Source organism: Phyllopteryx taeniolatus, chromosome 2 (assembly GCF_024500385.1).
Source record: "Phyllopteryx taeniolatus isolate TA_2022b chromosome 2, UOR_Ptae_1.2, whole genome shotgun sequence".
Taxonomy (NCBI): domain Eukaryota; kingdom Metazoa; phylum Chordata; class Actinopteri; order Syngnathiformes; family Syngnathidae; genus Phyllopteryx; species Phyllopteryx taeniolatus.
Window position 1 is genome coordinate 1,750,280 of NC_084503.1, and position 26,589 is coordinate 1,776,868.

The 26,589-nt window shown below is 41.3% G+C and overlaps 2 protein-coding genes across 5 annotated transcripts; one reads left to right on the forward strand and one right to left on the reverse strand.

The window, feature by feature from the left end:
• The first annotated feature begins 1,180 nt into the window (after positions 1–1,180).
• Positions 1,181–9,429, forward strand: myef2 (myelin expression factor 2). 3 transcript variants are annotated; one of them, XM_061751712.1, is made up of 17 exons: positions 1,181–1,364; positions 2,535–2,737; positions 3,427–3,479; positions 4,173–4,180; positions 4,279–4,372; positions 5,272–5,460; positions 5,594–5,747; positions 5,821–5,870; positions 5,944–6,004; positions 6,272–6,364; positions 7,210–7,254; positions 7,352–7,447; positions 7,555–7,650; positions 7,781–7,840; positions 8,433–8,602; positions 8,805–8,856; positions 9,031–9,429. In XM_061751712.1, exons 1-17 carry the CDS (start codon positions 1,252–1,254, stop codon positions 9,192–9,194), a joined length of 1,701 nt encoding a protein of 566 aa, XP_061607696.1. In that variant the 5' UTR covers positions 1,181–1,251; the 3' UTR covers positions 9,195–9,429. The 3 variants fall into 3 exon arrangements, with proteins under 3 accessions (XP_061607696.1, XP_061607676.1, XP_061607686.1); XM_061751692.1 differs by lacking the exons at positions 1,181–1,364; positions 2,535–2,737; positions 3,427–3,479 and having other exon boundaries at positions 3,671–4,180; positions 7,778–7,840; XM_061751702.1 differs by lacking the exons at positions 1,181–1,364; positions 2,535–2,737; positions 3,427–3,479; positions 7,210–7,254 and having other exon boundaries at positions 3,675–4,180; positions 7,778–7,840.
• Positions 9,430–9,550: 121 nt separating this feature from the next.
• slc24a5 (solute carrier family 24 member 5) lies at positions 9,551–22,907 on the reverse strand. 2 transcript variants are annotated; one of them, XM_061751678.1, is made up of 10 exons: positions 22,773–22,907; positions 20,189–20,236; positions 18,180–18,359; positions 16,574–16,657; positions 16,375–16,478; positions 16,167–16,267; positions 14,658–14,944; positions 13,799–14,005; positions 11,452–11,553; positions 9,551–10,209 (listed from the first exon to the last, which is right to left on the reverse strand). In XM_061751678.1, the coding sequence occupies exons 3-10, from the start codon at positions 18,259–18,261 to the stop codon at positions 9,887–9,889; spliced, it is 1,290 nt and encodes a 429-aa protein (XP_061607662.1). In that variant the 5' UTR covers positions 18,262–18,359; positions 20,189–20,236; positions 22,773–22,907; the 3' UTR covers positions 9,551–9,886. The 2 variants fall into 2 exon arrangements, with proteins under 2 accessions (XP_061607662.1, XP_061607655.1); XM_061751671.1 differs by lacking the exon at positions 22,773–22,907 and having other exon boundaries at positions 20,189–20,745.
• Between the last annotated feature and the right edge of the window lie 3,682 nt (positions 22,908–26,589).

Genomic DNA, 26,589 nt, shown 5'->3' on the forward strand with positions numbered 1-26,589 from the left:
GTATGTTGAGCTCTGCCCTTGTTGAAAGTGAGGTTATATGACGTCATTGTGAAGTAATCATAAGGTTATTACAAAAAAGATCCAATGAACAGATAAATGACAGCTGGTAAAAGACTTCTCTGGAGACGTTTTTTTGCTTTTCAGACTTCATTAGACTCCATTTGATGTGTATCTTTATTGCAACGTCGTCAATAAAAGGTGCATTTATTGACCTGATTTTGCTTTCAGGTAAATACAAGTGTTATGTTAAAGGTTAACTTCTCTGCAAGTTCACAGGTCATCTTGAGACGTGGTCATAAAATGGCGCTGTTGCAATCCATTCACAGCAAGTGACTAAGGACAACGCGTTCTAAATAAAATGCAAATCAACTTTAATGATTTCATGAGAGACAATCTGGAATTATAGCTGCAGATACTGTACCTTCACGGTCCACACGTACACGTGAATGGATGTTTTTGTCAAATGAATACAGTATATGAATATATTTAGAGGCCCAGCTGAGTTGTGACTAATGTTTGTTGTGTTTTATTTTTTTTTTGTAACCTCTTGGCATCATATGATTCTACTTTTACACGGGGATCTTTCCAGAATTGGAGCACATTTTCAAATAAAATTTCATGAAATTTCAAATAATCCATGCACAAAATACAGAAACTTGTGTAGATTATTGTGACTGAGAGACAAAGTGTAAGTGTAGTTGTAGTAAAGGTGATTCCTGAATACAAATACTAAATAGCTCTTGAACACCCACTAAAATACACTTTTTTTCTCTCGTCCCACACTTTTGATGACCAATTTACACATGAAATATAATGGATAAAATAAGGTTCAAATCATCATTTTTGGGTATGATCGTGTTGAGGGAGACGCCACACTTAAAACTGAGACCTGAAGAAGCGTTTTGGATTAAAGGTGAAACAAACAAGAAGAGTCCAGTTGACTTCACCGTGTGTGAAATGTGTCAAAGAAAGAAAGAAATGTGGGGGGGGGGGGAATAATAATAAAAAGAAATGTGTCAAAACACGAGTTGATTGTTACACATTTGCCATTTCATGAAATAATGTTTTGTTTTAAGATTCTATCAATATTTTCCCCCGCCATATACTGTAAAAATTCGTCCACACCGCCTGGCAACAGCCCCCAAGTTTCGCGACAGTTCCTAAATCACGCGAGACTAGAGCAGGTTAGCCTCGACTAATTTGAAAGTGCGTCAAGGCGTCTTGTGTAGTGCGAGGAACAGCGACCCAATCATGGAAGATATCATCCCGTGTCTTGACGAAGAGCCAAGGCTAGAGGAGCCCGCTGCATCCGTCGTATCGGACACCAGCGAGCCGGGTCCCGAGACACCGAATGGCGTCAAGACGTGAGTGGAAGAAGCATATCTTCTTTCGCCTTCTCCGCCGAATGTATGAAGCGCTCCGAGCTAAGCTAAAATGGAGTCCCTGTGATGCTAACCATTGTTAGCCGAGACGGTCCGTTACGTCTGATGTAGTGCAATGGACTCGATCTGTCGAACGCTTGCTCGTAAACACTTGATTTGGATTATGGATTATGAATCAATTCGCAGGCGATTCCTTTCGTTAAATTCGTCTGAAATGGATGAACGGGTACACCGGCTCCAACCCTAGGCAAGGTAAATCAGGTCACCGGGCAATGTTAGCGCATGTTCTAAAATTGACCGTTTATTAATCCGTTAATCGAAAAAAAAAAAAAAAAATCGGCCTGTATGGTAATCGCGAGCATTTTACTGTGAAACGTTCTCGAATCCACGCCAATCTCGGTTTACTTTTGCCTCTCTGATAACTAACGTAGTTTTTTGTTGTTGTTGTCAACTCTGAATCACTTCTTAAAGTAGTCTATTAATGAACGAAGTATTCCATATTGCTAAACGCACAGGAGGCCTGAAGGGACATTTCATGTAGTTTTAAAATGTATTATACAGTTGTACCTTGATTATAACTCGTTAAATAAATGTTACCCATTGATATGGTGGGGGGGGGGGGGGGGGGGGGGAAATGCCAGTAATCCGTTGCAGGCCCCCTCAAAACACCACAATCTGTTTGTTACGTCAAGTTTAGTTTATTTATTGCCCTTAAATGCAAAAGAATCTCAGAGGAATTCTCCAGCCCGCAGTTGACAGGGATGAATGACATCTTGTGGTCTTATCCCTCCCGTCCGAGCAAGGAAAAACCCGTTGTTGAAAAATAAAGGTCACACACAGATGCTGCAATGGATGCGAGTGGGCAACAGTAATCACACGTGGAGCTGCTTTATTTGTGTTGAAGAATTCAAGTACTGAATCGTCGTTCATATAACGCGATTGGGTACATGCTCGAAGACATGGCGTTGATGCGTTACGGTCCTCTCCATTTATAAGTGCTTTGCCACCATTTTGTGGCATCTTTAACCAATCTCAAAACCCCTGCTAGTGGTGGGGGTTCACTGTCGTACCTCTCAAGGGACACACGTATACCAAGCAGATGCGCAAATTCACCCTCCTTTACTGTCCTTTTTTTTTTTTTTTTTTTTTTAGGGATTCTGAGGAGTCAAAGACCTCTAAAGAGAAACACGAAGGAAAAGAGAAGTCCTCCGGAAGCAGAAGAGGAGGCCGCTACCATCCTTACAAAGACAAACACGGTGGCGAAAAGAAAGGTGCTCAAAGGAACCGGGTGTTCATCAGCAACATCCCCTATGACATGAAATGGCAGGCAATTAAAGATCTCATGCGCGATAAAGGTAAGTCTGTCTTTGGTGGGATTTGTGCCTTTAACCTCTTCTTGCTCCTCAGCATTTTATTACTGTAATGTAGTTGTAGATTTTATGTTATCAGTTGGATCATCCAGTTTGTAGAAGTAGTCGTAGTTCCAACCTTTTTCTGGATGTGCAGTGCTCAAATAGCAGGAAAGTAGCCTTCTGTTCTATGGAGTTAAAATATTCTTTGGATTGTGTTCATGTATAGTGGTGAGACATGTCTGTGAGAAAAGGTGGATATGACATTGTATCACATGCTTTGTTAGCTCATCTCAAATGTGAAGTAGAATATGACTGTATGACATTGTTGCATCTGTTGCAGAGTGAACCTTGACTACGTGTACGAACCTGTTACTTCTTAAGAAGTACCGTTAGAGGCCCGAAAGATGGCTTTAAAATACCTTTGCTACGAATGGAATCTGTTGACCACCTGAACTATGTTGAAGTCTTTTGAATGTAGCCGTGCGTGTCTCTGGCCTCGGCCTTTTTGGGTGTCTCGGTCACTGCCCGCAAAGGCATGGTGTTATCTGGTGGGATGTTGGTCTGTTTTATCATTAACGGGACATCTCCAGCTTTAGCGGCAGTGCCAAGGCCGACGGCATCTTGATGACTTGGTGATTTACATTCCTTTTTGTTCTTTTTTGGTATTTTTTTCCTGTGTATGTCTCATGTAGTCGGTGAGGTTACATACGTGGAGCTCTTTAAGGATGCGGAAGGAAAGTCAAGGGTAAGTGATGTAGCCAACTTGGTGCACGAGGATTTTAAATGTCCTCAGCAGGCTCTCCTTAATCAAGTGCTCTTGAAGGTTCTGATCCTTTGGGTCTTACTAGAACTGGAGGTACTCTGATAGTTGGCTAATGATTGACATTTACTTGAATGGGAGATGTCCTGTTGAATTTTGGAAAGTAGCTTTATGAACTCCTCCTCCAAGAGGGCATTTTTTTTTTGCTTTTGTTGTTGTCATTTCAATTGGTGTAAAAGTTAGTTTTGGCTATTTTCCAAAGGGACATGTGGATTGTTTGATTTGTCTACTGATTAACCCTTACATCTCCAAATGTCTCATCAAGGGAATTAAACACTCTTTCTCGCAAGATCATGAAGTATCCCGTATTCATATGTTCTTAATTTTCATGCCATGTATGCACACAAAAGATGTATAGGTGTGCCTCTATTAAAAAGTCCAATACTAAATACTATTTGATGCAGATTATTTGTGTGAAATAAATACAATAATTGATATTTAGAATGTATCAGCAATACAAATATAGAATATTTGGTCCCAAAACAAAGTTACAACCAATTAATGAAGCAAGTAGATCAATGAAAATGTCAAATGCCTTGGCCTTCTTTAACTACTCTTTGTCTACTCCCTCTATTTTATGCGAATATGACCTGTACCTCTGTGATATCCCTTGGTCAGGGTTGTGGGTAAGAACAATCTTCATATGAATACATTTTTAATGCGGTCATTTTGAGTTTCCTTGGTTCAACATGGTGGTTGGTGCCTTTGTGTCCCTACCAAACAGTGTTGTGGACTTCAAAGATGAAGAGTTTGTGAGCAAGGCTGTAGAAACTATGAATAAATATGACCTAAGTGGAAGGCCCCTCAACATTAAGGAGGTAAGTACACTTTTTGGAAAAATCACATTTGGTACTTTGGAAGAAGCACATTATTTCAGATTAGGCTTTTACGCAATCAGGGTTTCGGGGGCCGATCACCCAAGTTTGAAAAAAAAAAAAAACGATCACCCATGGAGCAATGTCTATTTACATGGCTTGTTCATTTATTGTATTTACTTGTGTACTGTATACTGAGTACTGTACCTTCAAAATTATTCTCTAGCATTTTAGACAAAAGTTAAAACATCAATGACCTCTAGGGGTCATTCAAGGACTTGCCACTGACAGAAGTTTAGGTCAGATCAACATTACAACATGACAGAAAGAATGGGTGCTCATTTACTGTAATCAAATTAATTGAACAAATACTGCTCATGACATGCTTACTCTAACTTTCACACTGTCCCGGCCGGCTATATGGACAGAGTTTGCGTCCCCCTTGAACACGGCATGTTCCTCCTCGTGTACGTTCTTCAGGCGCCCGATCAAATTAGTTGTGTTGAAGCATTTCGATGACGTTCCCCGCGACGTACTTCAGTTGTGCACAGACTGCAAATAACTTACGTGTTGTTTGTCTGAGACACCGCGAAATAGTCCCGCACCGACGACGTGTTTTTTCACCGACAAGATTGAGAAAAAAAAAAAATGATTGGGCATCAGATAGTTACAGTACTGCGCCACAGGACAAGTGACAAGGCTAAAAATAAACTAGCTTTTGGATTAATACGCGACGGAAGACGCGGAGTTGATCGGATCGGCGAATTACGACATGAAAGCCGATCAGCGTAAAATGCGAATTAGCGGCCGATACCGATCAAACCGGCGTGAAGTCCTTTTCAGATGCATAGTGCAAGTTGTACTTTCATTCGTAGTAAATCTTGATTTGCTTCTCATTCAAGGACCCTGATGGGGAACATGCCCGCCGTGTGATGCAGCGCATGGGAGTCCCGCAAGGAGGCCGGGGGCAGGACATGGGACCTGGTGGAATGAATATCCCCCCTTCCATCGCCAACAATCCCAACATTCCACCTGAAATCAAGCATGCATTGCAAACGGGTCGACTGGGCAGCACAGTGTTTGTGGCCAATGTGAGGACAGCCGAAATGTTACTGTCACATGACAGGGCAGACAGACCGGCTCTATTAATCCTTATAGTGTTAAAAGGATATTGATGATATGGGACCGTGACCTCAAATGATGTCTTTTTGGCTGATGTTACAGCTTGATTTCAAGGTGGGCTGGAAGAAGCTCAAGGAAGTGTTCAACATGGCAGGTGTGGTAAAACGGGCTGACGTTAAGGAGGACAAGGACGGCAAGAGCCGTGGGATGGGAACCGTGACTTTTGAGCAGCCGCTGGAGGCCCTGCAGGCTATATGTATCCTTCAAATCTGGGGGGAAAACACATGAATGGACTTTTTCTTGACCCCTCTCCTTGACTCTGAAATCAGCCATGTTCAATGGACAGATGCTCTTTGAGAGACAAATGCATGTTAAAATGGTAAGGCGTTGGGATCAAGTTACTTGATTTGAGCAAATGTAGGCATATACATATATTAAATGTGTTTCGACAGGATGAGAAATCCATTCCCCCAGATGATTATCGCCAAATGGAAAAAACTCCTCAATTACCACGTGAGTGTGCTCGGTTGAACTCTCGATTGCGTCGAAGGACCCAAGCGAGCATTTGATAGATAGTGGACTTTTACACATTTGAAAAGTGGGAATAAATGCACACTGCTGTGAAAATAAAAGTGGCACTTAAATCACACAACTCAGATCTCCTTAAATTAAATATTCCAGTTAAGTCTTCATCATAAATCTAAATCAGAGCGTACGGTAAAGCTGTTTTTTTTTTTTTTTTTTTTTTTTTTTTTTTTTTTTTTTTTATAATGTCCACAGGCGGTCTGTCTGGTATTGGAATGGGACTAGGACCAGGAGGGCAGCCTATTAATGCAAACAATCTGAGCAGCGGAGGAGGCATGGGCCCAGGAGGTATTGTTTGATTATTTTTGCAAAACACAAGATGGCGCCAAAGCAGTATTTTTGGATTAGACATGGCTTTGGCCTCACCTAAAAAAAAAAAAAAAAAAAAAAAAAAACGATGAATACCATAGGGGAGTTTTTTTGACAAAGTATGAAGAAAAGGCTCCCGCGAATATACATTTTTAATTTTATACACAACTCCTTCGACAATGGCTATCATTATTTGACCATTCATATGAGCATGTTTATAAGATAACATATGCTTCAGCGCCATGGGACAGCGTAGAATCTGACTGCGTCTAAAGCCGTGACGTCACGCCGCTGAACTGTCGTGCTTCGTGCGGGGTTCTGCAACTACTTTTCATGAGTGGCCGACTGTCCACCACTAATTTTGCTGTGATTTGAAAATTGAAAAACAGTTGAACGGTGTGCAATGCCCAGTCAAAAATGCCATGCGTAAGCAAGATCTAGACGGCCGCCACACAGAAATACCAATACAGTACATACAGAATATATGTTGAGTTTTTTTACAATAATATTTCACTAAATTTAGAATATCATATGTAGCTATGGCTGAAAAAGTAAAGCGTGGAGGGTCTCTGTTGCTTAAATGCACGAAATCATTGAACTCTCTCCTCTTTCCTCTCTTTGTATTTGAATATAGCTACAGCTGCCAGGGCAATACGCTTCTTCCTTGACAATCATGCAACGTTTGTAGTTTCAATAAAAAAATAAAAGCAGGATAGGTGGGGCCTCAAATAGCTATCACAGTTTTTGTCTTGCAGTAGTTGTTTTTGTATGTATGTTGTTTATACTGTTGAGCACAATGTGACTGACTTTCCCGGTGTCTTTAGGTATGGATGCTCCAGGTTATGGTGGAATGAACAGACTTGGAGCTGGTCATTTTTATGATTTTTATTTTTTTTGCCATCATGTGTCAGTGATTGGTGTGGTTGGACTGACTTTTAAATTGTCATCTGATGATGTTTCTGGCAGGAATGGGTGTCGGTGGGGGGTTTGGAGGCATGGATAACATGGCCAACATGGTTAATTTCGGAGGAAGAGACACGATGCCGATGGGCAGGATGGGCGGTGAGTGTTTGCACTGCCGCTGTGCTAAAACAAGGATCAGTGTAGTAGAAGAACCTTTTCTGGATTACTGATCGCTTCCGTTAATGTTGCTGCTTTTGTCTTTTAAGATATGTACCGTTCAAGAATGGGAGGAACGGATCGTGATTTTGGCAACTGCGACATGCCAATGAATCGTGGATTTGGAGATTCGTACGGAGGAATCGGTGAGTCCTATTCTTGTTTTGGGATTTTGCAAGGAGAGCTCTTCAGTTTGTGGACTGTCTCTCGGTGTATGGCTGTGACTTGCTGCAGTCTAACATGCAGTCATGCCCCAAATTGCATTCTCTCCAGCAGGTGGAAGTTTTGGCGGAGGCATGGGCGTTGGTGGCATGGGGAGCATGGGGACTGGATTAGGTACACTTTCACAGATTATCATATGTCATCCAGGATCTCAGGTTTTGGAGATTTTACCCTCTTTAGCATAAAGAGGGTAATAATCACCAAAATCAGCCAGATGTAGCCTCCTCGAATAGGCCCCTTAATCAACTAAACCTTTAACGGCCACAGCATTAGGTACCCCTGCAAAATCTAGCGATATTGTTGTCGTAGTGTTGTAGAACTATGCTGAGTCATACTGAAAGCTTCTTCAACTTTACTTCTGTGCGAAAATGTAGGACTGGATTAGGTTGTGCAGGTGAACCTATTTGTGTTATATTGTTTTCGTGGTTCTGACCTGAGGTTATTGGTTGTCATAAAACTACAAGCTTCCTGTACAAATTGTGTCACTGGCCTGGTTTACTGAATCAAAGCGACACATACCTCCATAACACAACATTGCCACAATTGAGTGAAAGTCTTAAGTACTGATTTGTGGATTGATTGGTACCTATTGTCAGTAATTGACCATCCTGATTTATCCAAGCAGGCGTGGAACTGTGTTGGATCCCCAATTTACTACCCTGAGGTGTTTTCTCTCTCTTGAAGTTCTTCTGTCATTTTACCACAGGTGGTGGAATGGGCAGTATGGCGATGGATCGCATGGGCTCAGGCTTTGACCGCATGGGAATGTCAGGAATGGACATGAACCGCGGCTTTGGAGGTGGCGGCCCGGGTCACATGGGCATGTCAGACAGAGGCTACGGGCCAAAAGGAGGTTGTCAGATCTTTGTGCGAAATGTAAGTTCAAAGGATCCACCTGATTGTGGTTGAGGTGTATGTATGAAAACTGGGACAAAATATTGGCGGAAAAAAAATCTATTGTACGAAAACCAAGGTTACATCTGTACTAACTTAAAGAAAACCGAAACCCCTTCATTAACTGAAGTTTGTGGTACATTATATGAACTACTAGTACTCTGTGTTCTGTTCTACTTTGCAGCTCTCCTATGAACTTACGTGGCAAAAGCTGAAAGAGAAGTTCAGTCACTGTGGTATGTTACCCCACCCCCCACTTTTCTCTGATAATAAATCATTAATGTCCTCTGACAATGCAACTATGTAAGTCATACCGCATAAAAGAGATTCCCTTGTAGTGGCACATGAATGGTCGAGCAAACACAAAAATGGATAGCGGGTGAAATGTCGCTTCTTCCTGTTGGCCGCAGGCCAGGTGATGTTTGCGGACATCAAGATGGAGAACGGCAAGTCAAAGGGCTGCGGAACAGTCAGATTCGACTCTCCGGAGAGTGCAGAGAAAGCCTGCCGGATGATGAATGGAACAAAGATCAATGGCCGAGAGGTGGATGTCCGCATTGATCGTAATGCCTAGACGTTTTGCAAGGAGCCACTCACTCACGTCTACATTTCAAGCCTTCTTCGCCAGTGAGCTCTTGTTTTGTTTTAAAAACACAATTGCATTACTTCATCGAACGTCACAGCCACAGTTTTCGTTTGTTTCTGTTAATATATACAACAATAGCTCCTTTTATCTTTTGTTTTGTAATCCCTTTTTTAATTGTCTGGCAGTTTGTTTGAACAAATAAACATTTAAATTTTTAAACCTACTGGTTATAAAAGTCTGCTTAGTTCAAAGTCTTAAGTGTGTGTAACACGAACCCCAAGTGTTGCTGTGTTGCATATTATTGCCGAACACTAACACTAGTGGCCTCTTTGGCGTGGTGACATTCTTCATGGAACATTAAGGCTGACTTTCTGTGTATTTTCTTTATTCCCAGATCAATATTTGGTTGTTTGTTAATGAGCCACATTGCATCACAGACCAGAGAATTTCAAGTCAGTTCAGTCTCAAAGCAGACTGCACTGGAGAAGGTTTCACATTGCGGTAACCGAGCACATTTACACCAACAAACATGATCTTTGGTACTCTTCCTGAGATGAAGTGATGTGGACCATCCATGGCACAGCAGGTTTAACGGCAAGGACGCACAAGTTGGAACTTTGCTTGGAACTTTTTCTCAACAGTCTTGGTAAAATAGCTTTGATCCAGCGTACGGTCGTATCTCAGTCGCTACACAGTCTTAAAGGATTATCTCCAATAATCCCCATCTCATATAGGATAGACAGAGTAGCAAAGATGATGTAGCAAATGAGGGAAGCAACGCCCAACTTCCAGTCCAGTTTCCAACCATTCACATGGACGGCCACGAAGAGGAAAATGATGGAAAGCAAGAGTGTTGCGGAAATGAACACAAGGCCCTTGCTGTTGACCTCCACAGGGTTGTTGGTGTCCACAAATGCAGTCTTGATGAACCACGGCAAACCCAGACAAAGCATGTCGAATACGTTTGAACCCACAATGTTGGACATGGCCATGTCAGCTTTCCCTGTTGGAAGATGGGTCAAACACTGGGAAGTAATCATATAAAATGAAACAGCTTTTGTACTCCTAATCATTACATTATTGAAATGAGTGAAATACGAGGTGTGAAAAGTTGCAGGAGTGGTGTCACAAATGATGTAGTGGTGCCTTGATACATTTGACTCATTTTGGAAATACGAGCCGTCGTAACCGCCAACTTCAGATAAAAGCGCTGTCTGATGGGAGAGAGCTCAACTCCATTCACAACATGCAGCACTTTGGCAGATCCATCCATCTTCTGTGCCGCTTTATCCTCACAAGGGTCGCTGGCGTGCTGGAGCCTATCCCGTGCCGCCAGTTTGGCAAATAGAATTTGTAAATATTCTTCAAAAAAAGAGGATTAAAATTGTTTGTTGTTGCCACTTTTCCAGTTGAAATAATGACATTATGGGAAACGCCCTGTGTTGTACTACTACGTATATATTGTATCCGTGTGTCTGTACTGCCCCCACGTGGCCCAGGTGCACACCAGAAGGAGCAGCATAATTGCCATTGAACTGAAACTAAAGGTGAAAAAAATCTATTTAATTTACATTTTGTTAACTTGTCATTACTATATGTTTTTCTTTTCCTTTAAAATACACATTACTAAAGGTGTTGTTTTAACCTTTTTTTATTTTTATTTTTTTAAACAAAGGAAAACAGTAATAACCTTTGCTCTCCACACAACCTGCTGCAAACAGTGAAAATGCGAGCTCAAAATCTGGCTACCCAATGTACCTTGTTCTTATGTGGGACCTCTGTATTGACAGTTGGCAAACCAGCCCTTAAGTTTTTGCTCGTACCTCAAGATACAAATTGGCCAAGTGATGCTTGTATCTTGAAAATCTCATAAGTCAAGGCAGTCGTATCTCAAGGCACCACTGAATTTCAAAACCAAACAACTTTTACCCTTGTACCCTTCAAAATAATCTCTTTGGAGTTTAACACACCTTCCCTTGGGGAAGTAAGAAAAAAAATAATTAATCAGACAGCCAGGTCGGCTAAGTAGGGAGAGTCACTCTAGCACGGCGATGTTCTTTTCGGCTAGGAACTGTCAGATGCTCAGGGCGATGTGAGCAGGCGCGTTGTGCCACAACTCAAAAACGCCAGAGGATCTTTTTGTACGCTTGCTGGTTGACCGTCTGGCCCACACTGAGTGGGGCGACTTGTAGTTTTGGTTTTAAACGCTTTCAAATCTTTTCTGACACATGGCGTACTGTTTTACCTTCTCTGGCCACCATAACACTGGCTACAGTGTCAGGTATACTTGTTCCAGCTGCAAGCAGAGTGAGTCCCATCACTGTATCAGGAACGCCAAGTGTCTCACCTGTTTGAACATCGAGAAAAAGAAGAAATGGTTATCTCAAATCTTAAAATGTCATGTCAATACAATGCTTTGAAATTAACATTCACAAAGGATAAGGGTGATGCCCCCCCCCCCCCCCCCCCCCCCCCCCCCCCCTCTTATCATTATATATTAATTATTAATCATCTTAATGAATTTTCATGCATGTGCTGGGAGTGCATTTTTGTTTCAAACATGCTGAATGGCGGCTTGGGAGTTTGTCTGAAAGCGCCGCTAACAACAACTGCAGTCATCTTGATGGTGTGTTAGATATGGAATAATTCTATTCATATTTGTCATCGTTATTTAAATGACACGCCCCCGTGTGTGGCGCTAGTATGGTTGCTGGGCAACAGCTGGCTCACTCACGTTCTTATTGATGGCCTTCCAAACGCATTCACCCGTAAGCACAGTATTATGATTCAATTACATAATATGTAGTATAGAGATTAGAGAATCACAAAAACACATGTTCCTTAGCATGTCCCATTTTCTTCACGAGGGTTCATTTTATATTTGAAGAGTGATAAGTCTCAGGAAAAATCCACATTCCGGGAATTCCACGCGCCAGTAGACTTCAAAGAATGAATATGAGCAAAGTGGACGTGGAAGTGCGAGGTGTGTGTCAGAAGTCATTATGGCAGAATCGGCATAACTTGAAAACGCGCAAGCCAGGCACGTAAAATACTGACTTACACACCAATGAGAGAATATGGCCCTTATGAAGTTGTTGTCTGTTGTCGTACTCGAGCGGCTCCAACTACCGGAGACAAATTCCTGGTGTGTTTTTGGGCAAATAAAGATGATTCTGATTATAGAATAGGTTAATGTCTGTTTACACTTGTTTGACAGTTAAGAATGTTAAAATTGTGCTTTTCACTTCATAAAAGTCTGATTTTGATGACAGTTTGACTCAACCAGCATCATGCAAATGATTGCATTTGACCTTTATGTGTCCAATGTACATTATTAGACTTTGTCTGCCAAAGGAAAAAAAAAGGCAATAATAGTGCGACAATAGCGTCTGTTACCTCAAAAAAAGTCTCTGATGTTAGTCTTCCATACACTACTCCAAAAAGGTTATGAGGTTACAATTACCGTAACATCTAATATATTTTATAAGTACAATGCAGTGCATAGCTGAACCTTTGAATAAATGAGGCATTACGACGCCACTGCACACAGCTGATCAAACAATTGCACACTGTGTAATGTGAGTTATACCTGCTCGGTCTCATGTCCAGTCTTTCACAAGACTCCTCCCATGAGAGCCAATCTGACGACTATGGGATAATAATCTCATTATACTTCAACAAGCAGCGTCACATGATGACGTTTGCCCCCTCTCAATTATAGCCAAAGCCGTTCTGGGAGCCATGCCCATGGGGGAACGCTACGTGTGTGTTCACATGACTGCTCCCTGAGGTGGAGTGGACTGTAATCCTACAGTGTCTGGGTCAGCACATGCTCCATTGGAGTTGCAACACAGCCTCACACTACCATCTTTCCGGGACCTTGCCATCTCAGGAATTAAGCCAAAGACCAACATGTGATTCTCCTCTGACATTTTTCTCACAAGTTCCAAACATTGTGATCCGCAAAGTGTGCATTTTCAGAATCTGAATCAGAATCATCTTTATTTGCCAAGTATGTCCAAAAACAAACACAAGGAATTTGTCTCCGGTAGTTGGAGCCGCTCTAGTACGACAACAGACATAAAGACATTGACAAAAAAAAAAAAACAGCCACTGAGCAGTAAAGGCTTGCAAGTTATCTGGTAATGCAGGTACATTTTTTTTTTGGACAATTGTGCAAAAAGATGCAGAGTCCTCGAGCACTTAGAGCAGTTCGAATGACTAATATTGCAATAGTCCGGTGCAACGAGCATTGTGCAAAGGGCGCCGAGACTTCAAGGAGTGGATGCGGTTTAAAGTGACAAGTAGTGCGATAATCTGGGACAATGTTGGTTGTGCAAATGTTGCAGATACTCCTCAATCAGTGTGCAAATGGAGCAGATGCTACTCTGGCATGAGTGGCCAGTATTGGTCAACCACAGATATGCAAATAGCGCAGCGTGGCGACACAACTACAGTGAGTGCACGAGTAATGTGTAATTGGCCCCGCAGAAATGTGACGACGAACTCAAGACAAAATAATTGCCAGCATGTTGCAATGGAATTGTAGGTGAGCTGTTTAAGAAGTTGAAACTCCACCTAAAACCTCTTACCAACAACAGTGACCATCCACACCAGGATGTATGTGAAAGCTGAGATCCAGACTGCAGACATGATGAAGGTGATGACGAACCACTGCTTCCAGAACCGCCTTCGGCAATCAGGTACGGTCAGGAAGAGCAGGACGATGATCGGTAGAGACAAAACCCACAGGATCCTTTTCAAGTCGCTCTCCGGCACAGCAAATACACCTTCATGCTCTGTGGGTGGATTGGACACAATAAGGGTCAGAAAGTATTTCAACCCCCTAAACAAGCTGTTCTAAAGCGCCCATGCCAGTGGAGTATCCAAAAAGGACTTTTGGGGTGATGGCATAGCGAGCTAGCTAACTGCACGTTGAAATTGCCCCTGACAATCGCTGATGCGAACAAAGGCGCTAAAGTTCTTGTAGAGTGGGAGAGGGGCCGTTCGTGACGGACTCCAAAGTAGCGCCACCGGGCCTCTTTTTAACCACACCCACAAACCCCGGAAAACCGAAATAGTGATAAACAGTTTAAAGCCGCATCGCCACAACTGAGTACTACTGTACATACTGTAGTCCTCAGTCTTTGCACATTTTTTGGCAACTATGTACTATATAATGTCTTTGGAAAGACATTTCTGAATGTACTTAACAGGGTCTCTAGGTTGAGCAATTATTATGCCCAAGAACTCCATTTTCTTCCTGGCTGATCTTCACAGAACAATATACAATTACAGTATATGGAACTGGTCCAAATAAACATATTAATGAAAGACAAACCATGTCCACAGAATTGTATTCTCTCTCACGTTCACAGTTAGCTCATCATTTCAGTCACAAAGCGTCTTCACATCGCTAGTCGGAGTTGTGATTGTATAACAACATCTTACCATCGGCAATTTCATTGAGGCCATGCAAGCTGAGCGAAAGATGGGAGTATCCCGAATCATCCTGGAAGATTCCACTGTCCGCCCAGGAGCGGCTGTGGACTCGCAGGTTCGTGTCATCGTGCCAGAGGCCCATCAGAGGTCGCGTCTCGCTCTTCTCATCTGAGCCTCTTGCCAGACAGGTGCAGCAAGGGCTGATCTTACTCAGGACAAACTCACTGATGCGGAGGTCAAAGCACAGGACTACGATGTAGACGCCGTAGACCAGCAGAAGACAGGCGGCGTCGTACCTGGATAGTAAGACGTAAGCTTGATACATTGTCATAACAGAGTTCTATGTGGATGTAAGTCCCCTCGCTGACATCTTGTCCCTTGTTGAATTTTTTTTGTGATTGAAAGTTATTCTTTCAAAGTTCTTTGCTTCCTTCTCTTTGTGAAAATCAGCAAATTGTTCAAGACATCATTAAAAGTTATCCAGCTTTCCAAAAACATTTGAATCAAATGATTACAAAAAAATGATAATCAAAAAACTTGTTTTTCATCTCGAACTTAAAGTAAAACCTAGCTCTGTCAAATCTTATCTGAGTTGATGCAGGATCGGAAGCTATAATGACCAACTTTCATAGTTGATCAAGTTGAAGGCAATTTAAAAGAGAATTGTTCAGATGGAGTTATCACTATCAAATCTCTTTCGATCAAGCTGGAATTTTGGGGGGTTAATGAAGGATTCCATTGCCCTAATCCTAGTCCTATCACTTATCGATCTCACAGGGAACAAAGGTATATTTTAAAAATGGATTAATGTGCCAATTATTTTTCAATGAGTCGGTGAATTGGATAAAAAAAAAAAAAAAATGTCATCCCTTTATTCGAAACAACAAATGTCTTTTTCAAATTGACAGTGCAGCAAATACACAAACAAATTGATTATCATTTAGTGACTGGTTTGGTCTGTTACTTGTCAGAAAAAAGGCAAAAATGTTGATTGTTGTTTTCCCAAGTAAAAGCGAATGTTTGCAAATGTCTTATTTTGATGAAACACCAAGATAATGAGTCTGCTTACATGAAGGACTGCAGAAATCTGAAATCTGTTCTGATATTTATTATATATTATATATATTATATATGATATATTTTGGCAACAGTCATTTAAACAATGCTTGAAAACTATTAATTATTAATTAATTAGCAAAATAGTTGATTCATTTGATAATCGATTAGTTGTCGATGAATCAATGAATTGTTGCACCTCTTAGCAGGGGTCAAGACCCTCTTAGTGCTCTTGTTTATGGCTTTTCTTTGAAATCTTATCATTTCTAAACCTAACTTACATCTTGATCAGAGCAACACATCTGATATGATAAGATAAAAGAGACATTTATCGGACTGTGCTATCATTGTCATAAAAGTCAGCCGGGTCTGTGATGTATTTTCCCTACTACTTGTGTAAAACAGCTGGCATGTTTTACAAGCGCCTCAAACACACATCCTCTTATTGTCACGCTCACTCACCAGTGCACCGTGTTATCAGAAATGATGGCAATAACAGCGGAAACACTGACGGCGTATGCCAAGCAGTCCCTGAACAATGGCCAGCACGTGAGACGTCCTGACTGCAAGAGGACACAAAAACATCATTTACAACTTGCGTAAATATCACTTTTACAGTAGTCGCTAAGTGGGTCAACATGTGGATGTACTGGAAAATGTCGTCGTGTACCGTAGAGGCCAAGAGTCCACATGCAGCACAGATGCCCAAGAGGTTGTAGACAGCTGAGCCCACTATTGTGCTGACCCCGATGTCCCCCTTTGTCACAAAAACACCTGAGACACCACAATGATTTAAAAAAAAAAAAAAAAAAAAAAAAAAATGTAAGTTTGTTTGGGGGAATGTAGTTATAACGCAAGCGTATGTTTACCCAGGAATGCTGTCACCAGCTCAGGTGCAGAACTCCCAGCGGCCATAAATGTAGCACCAGCGACATCTTGAGACAATCCCAAACCTGAGACACAATCAATCATGTACACTATAAAACCATACCATAATAGAACAAAGCACATCCTTGCATGACCTAACTGTTCATTGTATGGGTAGTTCAATGTATTTACTGTGAAACACCTGCTTGTACACACTTTGGCATTCCGAATTTGCCTATTCCAGGATTTCTTTTGTGGGGCTGTGGGGAATCCTGGTGCCAAGGCACTGTTAAAGTGAGTTGAGGAGCTTCATTCATACAAAAGTAGTCCTTTGCCACCATCTTGCGGCATCTATGGGCAATTACAGTAGTGCAAGAGATTTTTCAGGGCTCGGTCGCTATCCCCAGTGGATACTGGAGGTTCGTATTTTGGGTTTATTTCTGCCTGATGAACGTTCTTGAGAACGCACTCATTCTGGCATCAACGAAAGGTTTTTCAACAACAGTTTATTTTCGTTCAAGAGTGCCAGATTTGGTTAGGGACTTGCAGGGAAAACCCCGGCTAAACACACTGTTAACGAGCCTTCATACGTCAGTGGATCCACGCCATATTTGCCAACCGCTATTGTTAAAGTGCTTTTGTACAGGCCTGTATACAAGGCTTAACCGGAAATAAACATTTTATATTAAGTTAATTAAGTTAAGTTAATTAACACTCCCCTCTGTCCCCACTATATGAGCAATTACAGTACTAATTAGAAATTGAGCTGATGCTGAGAAATGGAACCGAATGAGTCAAAATTCTGAACAAAGTAGTAATTTGAGGGCTTGAACTTCTAAGGCTGGTGAACACATTACAGCACCTCATAACAACTACCAGATATTGTGTAAATATTTTGTAAGCAGCATAGCAAATGCAGAGCAACCTCACTCGGCGTTTGGTAACTGCCATGATCTTGCGACACGTTTGCTGAAAAATTACATTAACACTGCATTTCTGCCCGTGACCATTTTGCTGTAAACATTTCACACATCACCATCATCATTTCAGGACTGATGCTATTTTGTACCCTTAAAATAATAAGAATAATTACAATAAGGGGAAAAGGAATATGTTTGACTCACATTAGCCGGACTGTATATGTTTCACTCACATTTGTTTCGGAGGTACAATTCCATTTACGACCCTCATAATTATCCGTCTTAAATTATACTGCAATTAAGTATGTAATATATTTATATAAAACACAGGTCATTAATGATGCAAAGCCACAAAATACAACATTCACATACAAGAGAAACTACAGTGCTCAATTGATGACTTGATCGATTGAGTTACACCACTGACCAACTTTATGGGAACAGTTTAGCGAAGGCCTTTTCGGTTCTAGCACGGTTGTGCACAGAAGCCTGACCTCGACCCCATCACCTCTGGGATTAGAACAAGGATGTTGAGCCAGCAGGCTCGGTCTGAGGTCCAACATCGGTGACCTCACATTCCGGACAAATGGGGGGGGGGGGGGGGGGGGGAAATGTGCACACTCTAGAGCTCGACAGTCTATGTCGAGTATTTAACATTTAAATCTAACATTTATTGAATCCAACTTACGCTCACTGATGACTTCTAAGGATGGGAGGAAGTAGTCATCACAGACTATAGCAACGGCCAACAGCATATAGAAAATGAGCATGAAGTAGAGGACGAGGCCTCCGTCCTTCCTCTCCTGCACGGTGAAGAAGCCATCAGGAAATTCAGACGATTGAGGTACGATGCATTCTGTCTCGTTCTCTGAAACAGTGAGATGCATTTAGACCCTTTACATTTCGTTTCAGCGCCCTTCAAAATGCCACCACTGTTGATGGTCGTCATTATAACGCATTTTGTTTTTATTTTCTGATGTTGTCTTCTAACCCCGAGCAGCACGGCAGGCTAGTGGACGGGACGTCGGCCTCGCAGTCCCGAGGTTCTGGGTTCGAATCCCAGCTCGGGCCTTCCTGTGTGCAGTTTGCATGTTGTCGCCGTGCTTCAGCGGGAGCCCGTATCACACGTCGAGAATCACTGCGACTATTCTGCTTGGGTTGGTTTGAAAGGCGACTGACGTGGATCAGATTGAACTGAGCGGTTGTGTTTGGAGCCAGTAAATCCAACGATTGATTTTTCTTAACAAGCTCATGTAACCTCTCTCCATAACTGTCCGACAAATTCTTAAATTGCGACTCCACGCCAAGGAGACGTGGCAATTAAGCGAAGCAAACACTGTCACAGTTGCTGCAGCCACAATCGATTACTCACACTTGCGGCGTAAAATAAGGCGAAACCTGGATAACGTGGTGTTTATTATCTTAGACATTACATCTGCTTAATCCCTGCACACATTGCCATGGAGGCAAATGTCACTAATATAATTACAGTGGTACTTAAGTAGATTTTTCAGGTATCTGTACTTCATTTGAGCATTTCTTTTCTGGTGAATTTGTACTTTTACTCCGTACATTTGAAAACGGAATGAGCACTATGCCAGTTAATAGAAGAGGAAACTATTACCGGTATGGGCGCAGAGATGGTTTTTTTTTTTTCTTTCTATTGTTCCAAGTTACCGTTAAGGGTATTGTATTCGCAAATCCAGTGATCCTCAAGGTGTGGTACTAGTATGCATGCTCCCCCTCTAGTGGTACACAAAAGAATCACTGAATTCAATGTTCAATGGCTTAACTTTTTTTTTATTTTTTTTTTTTAATACCAGTTTAGTACAGCTCTCAAGGAACAACTCAGTTCTATTTATTTTCATTTAAGTAATTCATTTTCATATTTGAAGCGTAGTGTAAGTGTTCAAACTCTGCATTTTACAGTGGCTTTCTTTTTTAAATCCAGTACACTGCATTTGTTAAGTACATCCGTCCATCCATCCATCCATGAACTGGTTGCCAGCCAATCGCAGGGCACATACAAACAAACAAGCATTTGCACTCACATTCACAGCTACGTGCAATTTAGAGTCTCCATTTAATGCATGTTTTTGGGCAGTGGGTGGAAACCGGAGTGCCCGGAGAAAACCCACACAGGCACGGGGAGAACATGGAAACTCCACACAGTGGGGGCCGGGGATTGAACCCCGGTCCTCAGAACCGTAAGGCTGACGATCTAACCAGTCGTCCACCGTGCCGCCTTGTTAAGTACAGTTAAGTTGTATTTAACTTTATCTACATAAGTCATTCATTAAGTACAGTTTTCCCCCTATATTTAAGCGCAGTGTTGATGTTCACACTGTGCATAATGTTACAGTGGCTTACTAGAATATAGTTTTTATACTGTACTAACAATTTACTATAACTTTTTAGGAAAAAAAACACTCTCATTTTTGATGCAGACTTAGGAAAACCACATTAGTGTATTTTAATATTGGTGATGATGGTGGTACTTGGAGAGCCAAATATTTGTTTAGGTTGTACTTGATATAAGAGGTTTGAGAACATGTTTTATTTAAATGAAGGCGTGGAATGAATATTTCTACTTTTACGAGTCCTCCTTTTACACAAGAATCTATACTTCAACTAAAGTAGTCCGTTCTTTTGCCACCGCTGTAGAATTCTTCCAACATGTAAAGGTGATTGACTTACCAAGTGTACGGCGCACCCTGATCGTGTGGCTCCAGTCAGCTGTATTTGCTGTGAAAGATACAAGATGAATGGTGCAATACAGGAACAGGACAAACCCCAAAAAGTAAGGTATAAAATATTTTCTCTTCTTGCTCTGAAGAGCTGCAACTTTATTCGTGGCCATTTGAGTTTAAAAAAGAAGATAATTCCAAGAAGTCATACAGGCATATGAAGTGTGCTGCATAAGCACTGCAATACTGTGAAAACTGTGAAGGGAGTGAGAATTAGGAAAGAGAGTATTGGAGGGGGGAAAGCATCTTTTAAGGTCTGCTGTGTTACAAAGAATGGGGGGGGGGATCACGAGTTGTGAGTCATTCCAGCTGAGCGGATTCCAGCCAGGGGGGGTGAGGGAGAATCAGAGTCAAGTATACAAAATATAATTACAACCAAAACAATTCCACAAGTGAATCACATTTTCTAGTAAGTAAAACAACAATTCAAAACACTAATATGCCGTAATGCGCCGATCCACAATTGTCTGCTTTGATAGACTTGAGTTTCATCAAACTGACTGTCTGAATCAACTTATTTAAGCAAAGCAAAGCAAATTTATTTATATGGCGCATTTCATACACAAGGTAACTCAATGTGCTTTACATGATTAAAAGCATTTAAAAACAAAGAAAAAAACAGCTTAACATTTGAAACAAAGAGGAAAAAAATTAAAGTACAATTAAAAGTGCATACAGCGCAAGAAATATCATTTAAAAGTGGAAATGCTCTAGAAAGCATGAGAAAAAAACCTGGACTTAAAAACATTCACACTTGGGGATGATGTCACTTCTGTTGGCAATTTATTCCATTTGTGTCCAGCATAATAGCTAAATGCTGGTTCGGCATGTTTGCTTTGGACTCTGTGCTCCACTATTTGACCTGAGTCTGTCGATCTCAGAGCCCTACTGGGTATATATTCCATTAGCATTTCTAAACCATTTAGTGATTTATAGACCAGGACCAGAATTATTTAAATCTATTCTAAAGGTGACTGGAAGCCAATGTAAGGACTTTAGAATTGGAGTAAGATGGTCTGACCTCTTTGTTCTGGTCAGAACCCGAGCTGCAGTATTCTGAATGCGCTGCAGTTGTTTAATGCTCTTTTTGGGGAGTCCAGTCAGAAGACCATTACAATAGTCAAGTCTACTTGAGATAAAAGCATGGCTGAGCTTCTCCTGGTCTGCTTGACACATGCAAGCCTTCACTCTGGATATGTTCTTCAGATGGTAGAAGGCAGTTTTAGTAATTGATTTGATATGACTGTTGAAAGTCAGGTCGGAATCTATCAGAACACCAAGGTTTCGGACTTGGATTTTGGTTTTTAAAGAGACTGACTCCAGGTATTTACTAACAGCACTCCTCTTTTCTTTCATGCCAAAAAACAATTATCTCAGTTTTGTTGTGGTTTAATTGAAGAAGAATTTGGCTCATCCAGTTATTTAGATGACGAACATTAGGGTAAAATCACTACAAAGTGCCTTTGGTATCTTCATGTGAGTCAGTCAGTCATCATAAAATTGTAGGAGACCAGGTGGAAAGGCGGTAAGGCTAGAAGTTTAGGGGCAGGGTTTCAATTATTTTACCATGGTGTAGATGGGAAGAGAATTGGAGTCGGGGTTATTTTAAAAGGAGAGTTGGCTAAGAATGTCTTGGAGGTGAAAAGAGTATCAGATCGAGTGATGAGGCTGAAACTTGAAATTGAGGGTGTTATGCATAATGTGATTAGTGGCTATGCCCCACAGGTAGGATGTGACCTAGAGGTGAAAGAGCAATTCTGGAAGGAGCTAGACGAAGTAGTTCTGAGCATGCCGGACAGAGAGAGAGTCGTGATTGGTGCAGATTTTAATGGACATGTTGGTGAAGGAAATAGGGGTGATGAAGAAGTGATGGGTAAGTACGGCATCCAGGAAAGGAACCAGAGGGCTGCCGGTTTGCATCCTGAGTGCATGGAGTCGTTGTATCCCACATTACCCATGAATGAATGTGGTTAGATGCTTGGTGGTGGTCGGAGGGGCCGTAGGCGCAGAATGGCAGCCACACTTCAGTCAGACCGCCCCAGGGCAGCTGTGGCTACACAAATAGCTTATGCAACCGGGTCAATCTGTGTGTTTAATGAAGTTTATATATAATTACACAAAATCTGTTACTCCCTGACAAGAAAATGCCTCCCAATCCAGTGTAAACTGTGTGTATGTAGCTCGGTGCTCCTCCTCCTGTGCTCCCCACTATAAATGTTTTCTGCTGGCCGACCTCTGCCTTTTTGTGCAATCTTCCTGTGGGAGAGGAGCTCGAGTGGACAGTCAAATTTATACGGAGGTTCTGCTGTTGTTTATTCTGTCAGAATAAAAGGAGATCGTCTCCAAAAAGGTCCCGGTGTCACAACATTCTTCAAACTGACACAACGCAGAAGACCACCGGTCACACTTAACACCGCAGTCGCTTTGTCGACTAAAATCATGTTGCTAAGTGAAGGTCCAACATGTACGCATGCTAACATTAGCCCAAAATAGCATCTACTTCAAATAATATGAAGTTGAATGGAAAATCTTACCTAGGCCTTGATATTGACTCACGAATGTGACTTCGACACCCTCAGGTGGCTCCGGAGCAAAAAGACAAGATGGCCTCTCGGACCCTCCGCATCCCGGTCATCGGCTCTTCCGGCTCCTTCCCTCAGGTAGGCGCTACCGACCAATGCAAACTAGAAGTAGCAGACATTCCAACAGCTTCTTCCCTCTTGCCATCAGCTTCTTAAACAGCTAACCTACAATTACATTGCAACATACTGCTAATTTTTTTTGTCTTGAGTTTGTTGTCACATTTCTGTCGGGCCAATTATACATTACTCGTGCACTCACTGTAGTAGTCTCGCCATGCTGCACTATTTCCATATGTGTTGTTGACCAATACTGGCCACTCATGCCAGAGTAGCATCTGCCCCACTTGCACACTGACTACCGCATTATCGCGCTACTAGTCACTTTAAACTGGATACACTCCTTGAAGTCACGGCGCCCTTTGGTCATTGCACCGGACTATTGCTATATTAGTCATTCAAACTGCTCTAAGCGCTAGAGGACTCTGCATCTTTTTGCACAATTGTAAAAAAATAAAATAAATAAATAAATACAAATTGTACCGGCATTACCAGATAACTCGCAACCCTTTATTGCTCAGTGACTGTTTTTCTCAATGTCTTTATGTCTCAAAAATGTTCTCTGTCAATTGACCGTCTGTTGTCGTACTAGAGCGGCTCCAACTACCGGAGACAAATTCATGTGTGTTTTTTGGACATACTTGGCAAATAAAGATGATTCTGATATGATAGAATCTTTCAATGCGAGACAATTTTCATACTGTAGATTTGTTTTGTATTGTTTTATGATTATGGGTAGCAAGGTGTACACGTCGTTAGCATTTCTGCCTTGCAGTTTCTTGTTTGAAATCATGTCTCCGGCCTTCCTATGTGGGTTTTGCATATTCTCGCACATTCCAGAATTCTTGTGTGGATTTAGCACAGGGACATTGTAGGAGTGCAGGGGAAATTCTGACTGGTTGCTGTGGTTGAAATTGCTTCCTCAGTTCACGATAATGATTTATACAAAAGAGTAATAAGGCCACACTGAATAAAAAAAAGATGATGCGTCTAAAAAATTATTCTGACAATAAATAAGATACAGTGCTGCCTTGAGATATGAGTGACCGGACTTACAAGTTTTTCAATATACGAGCCATCGTTTGGCCACTTTTTATTTTTTTTTCTTCAAGATCAATCAGAATCAGAATCATCTTTATTTGCCAAGTATGTCCAAAAAACACACATGAATTTGTCTCCGGTAATTGGAGCCGCACTAGTACGACAACAGACATACAGTATTGTGTAGCTTTGCCTTAGTTATGTCTGTTTAGGTTAATGCTAACAAACAAAAAAGAACGAATAGCATCAGTGTCGTGGTGTCATAAACCTTTATGCAATGGCTATATGAATACAAACAGTGGACCGACACATACAGGCAGGCATTAAAACAATACACACAGGCATACATTCTTTACCTGAAAACGACACATACAACTGCTGCTTACTGAAGACCATCCAATGTACTGTATCTCAGTTTGTCTTAAACTGCCTCAGGTGTCCAAGGCGCGCACACCAAAAAGAGCAGCACAATGTCCATTGAATTGAAGCAAAAAGGTGTCAAAAGCTCTTTAATTCTTTACATTGTATTTGATTCTTTAATTAGAGTATGTTTTTATGAAGTACAATATTATAAATAGTGTTATTTTTCCCATTTAAAAAAAAAAACGGGGGAATAAAACAGATTAATGACATTTTCATTCATTGCAATTGGGAATTACAAACGTGGTCATGGAATGTAGGAAATTGGTATCTCAAGTCACCACTGTACTTAATTTACCAGTAAGAGATGTAAAAACAATCAATTCATTACAGTCATATTATGAGCATAAGGATGTAATATTTGACAAACAAATATATTGAATGTTTTGTCACATCGACACCATCAACAGTATGAAAAGTTATTAAGACGGTGTTGGTGTCAAACTGTAATGGCCTCTTTTGTTTGTGTTTGTTCTACTTCTTATTATTAATAATAATAACTCTGATTGGCTGGCGACCAGTTCAGGGAGTACCCCAGCTCTCGCCCAGAGTCAGCTAGGATAGGCTTCAGCTCGCCCGCGACGCTGGTGAGGATAAGCGCTCCGGAAAAGGGCTGGATGGATTATTATTAATAATAATAATCATGATAATCATAATAATAAATACAAGTTTAGTTTTCACTGTCTGGTTGTGCTTTGTTGAGGTCCCGTTCCAGATATTATAGCCAGAAGGTGGCAGTATTGTTAGCAAAAGCGCTCTTAGTTTTTATTTATACTGTGCTGTACTGTATACTTATGCTAACCCCTGAAGACGTTAGCTTTTAGCTTCCAGTATGCTGTTTGAGTTTTTGTTGCACACCACAAAAAGAAACGGACCACAGACACACATATTAGAGTAACATCAGTGTGGGACTTGAACCATATCCTGTTTCCAAAGCCCTAAATATGAACATGTATGCATAGTTTTACACCAATATTGCCTTAATAAACCCTAAACATTAAATGACTTATATGAATGATGTGTTTCCCTTCCAAGGTGTTCAAAGGTGAATATTTCCGGAATTCACTGGTCATTAGCTTCTCAATTTTTCTTGTTATCACGAAGTGTGAGCTCCAGCTAGGTCAACAATAAATATATTCATGTATATCCATCCATTTTCTGAGCCGCTTCTCCTCACGCGGGTCGCGGGCGTGCTGGAGCCTATCCCAGCTGTCATCGGGCAGGAGGCGGGGTACACCCTGAACTGGTTGCCGGCCAATCGCAGGGCACATACAAACAAACAACCATTCGCACTCACAGTCATGCCAACGGGCAATTTAGAGTCTCCAATTAATGCATGTTTTTGGGATGTGGGAGGAAACCGGAGTGCCCGGAGAAAACCCACGCAGACACGGGGAGAACATGTCAAATCCGCACAGGTGAGGCCGGATTTGAACCCCGGTCCTCAGAACTGTGAGGCAGATGTGCTAACCAGTTTCCCTTTTTAATCTACTCCTATAAAATAAAATTTCATTTATTATTAGTATTATTTTTTGTTTTTCATTTTATTTCTGCTTGTATAAGTTTTTTCATTATTCTTATTATTTATTTTCAATTTTTATGAGTTATATTGTAAACTTGTATTTTGTTTTTAAATATAAGTCTTATCCATGTTCCCCATCAAAGGCTAAGAATGCTATTATTAGTATTGATTTGTATTACTCACACTGACTTTTTTCCAACATTATTTACTTATTTATTATTCGAAACATTAGAAACAGCTCTCAATATTACACCGTACAGTTTGGTATATTTACTTATTTGTGCCCTTTAGATAAAATATTTAACAATGTTCTACTGTGGTTGGGCTGCTCCAGTTAAGTGAATGTGGCCTGGAGAACTACTTAGCGTGACAGGAAACCTCTCCATCTCATTTGTCATTGGAAGCATCTCTTATTCTGTGTGTGTTGGGATTTCACTTCTGTGTCAGGGATACAATGGAAATGTTTGGCGATACTCTGTTCCATCCCATCAGTTGTAGGTATTGCACAGCTTTTAGTTCAATGTGTGTTGCTCTTCAAACATAGAATAATGCTTACTTGTGACTTTGTAAATTTGTTGAAACGGTTGTGTGTTATGGGCTGGGACAATAGACTCATGTATAGTAGATGGGTTCTGCCTCTTTTGACAAGCCTCACCTCCACCACTAAAACAGGGAAGGAAACAGGCCAAACTAGAATAACCAGTTGAGTTGCTGTGCTCATGGTTACAC

Bases quoted from the DNA above. Each gene is read 5' to 3' on its own strand.
- myef2 (XM_061751712.1), top strand. From the start codon at position 1,252: ATGGAAGATATCATCCCGTGTCTTGACGAAGAGCCAAGGCTAGAGGAG. The intron at 5,748-5,820 runs GTATCCTTCAAA...CTCTGAAATCAG, and splicing joins GGAGGCCCTGCAGGCTATAT to CCATGTTCAATGGACAGATG. The intron at 6,365-7,209 runs GTATTGTTTGAT...CGGTGTCTTTAG, and splicing joins AGGAGGCATGGGCCCAGGAG to GTATGGATGCTCCAGGTTAT.
- slc24a5 (XM_061751671.1), bottom strand. From the start codon at position 20,351: ATGGCCACGAATAAAGTTGCAGCTCTTCAGAGCAAGAAGAGAAAATAT. The intron at 16,268-16,374 runs GTACACGACGAC...GTCCTCTTGCAG, and splicing joins GTGGACTCTTGGCCTCTACG to TCAGGACGTCTCACGTGCTG. The intron at 14,006-14,657 runs GTAAGATGTTGT...ATCCACCCACAG, and splicing joins CCTCAATGAAATTGCCGATG to AGCATGAAGGTGTATTTGCT.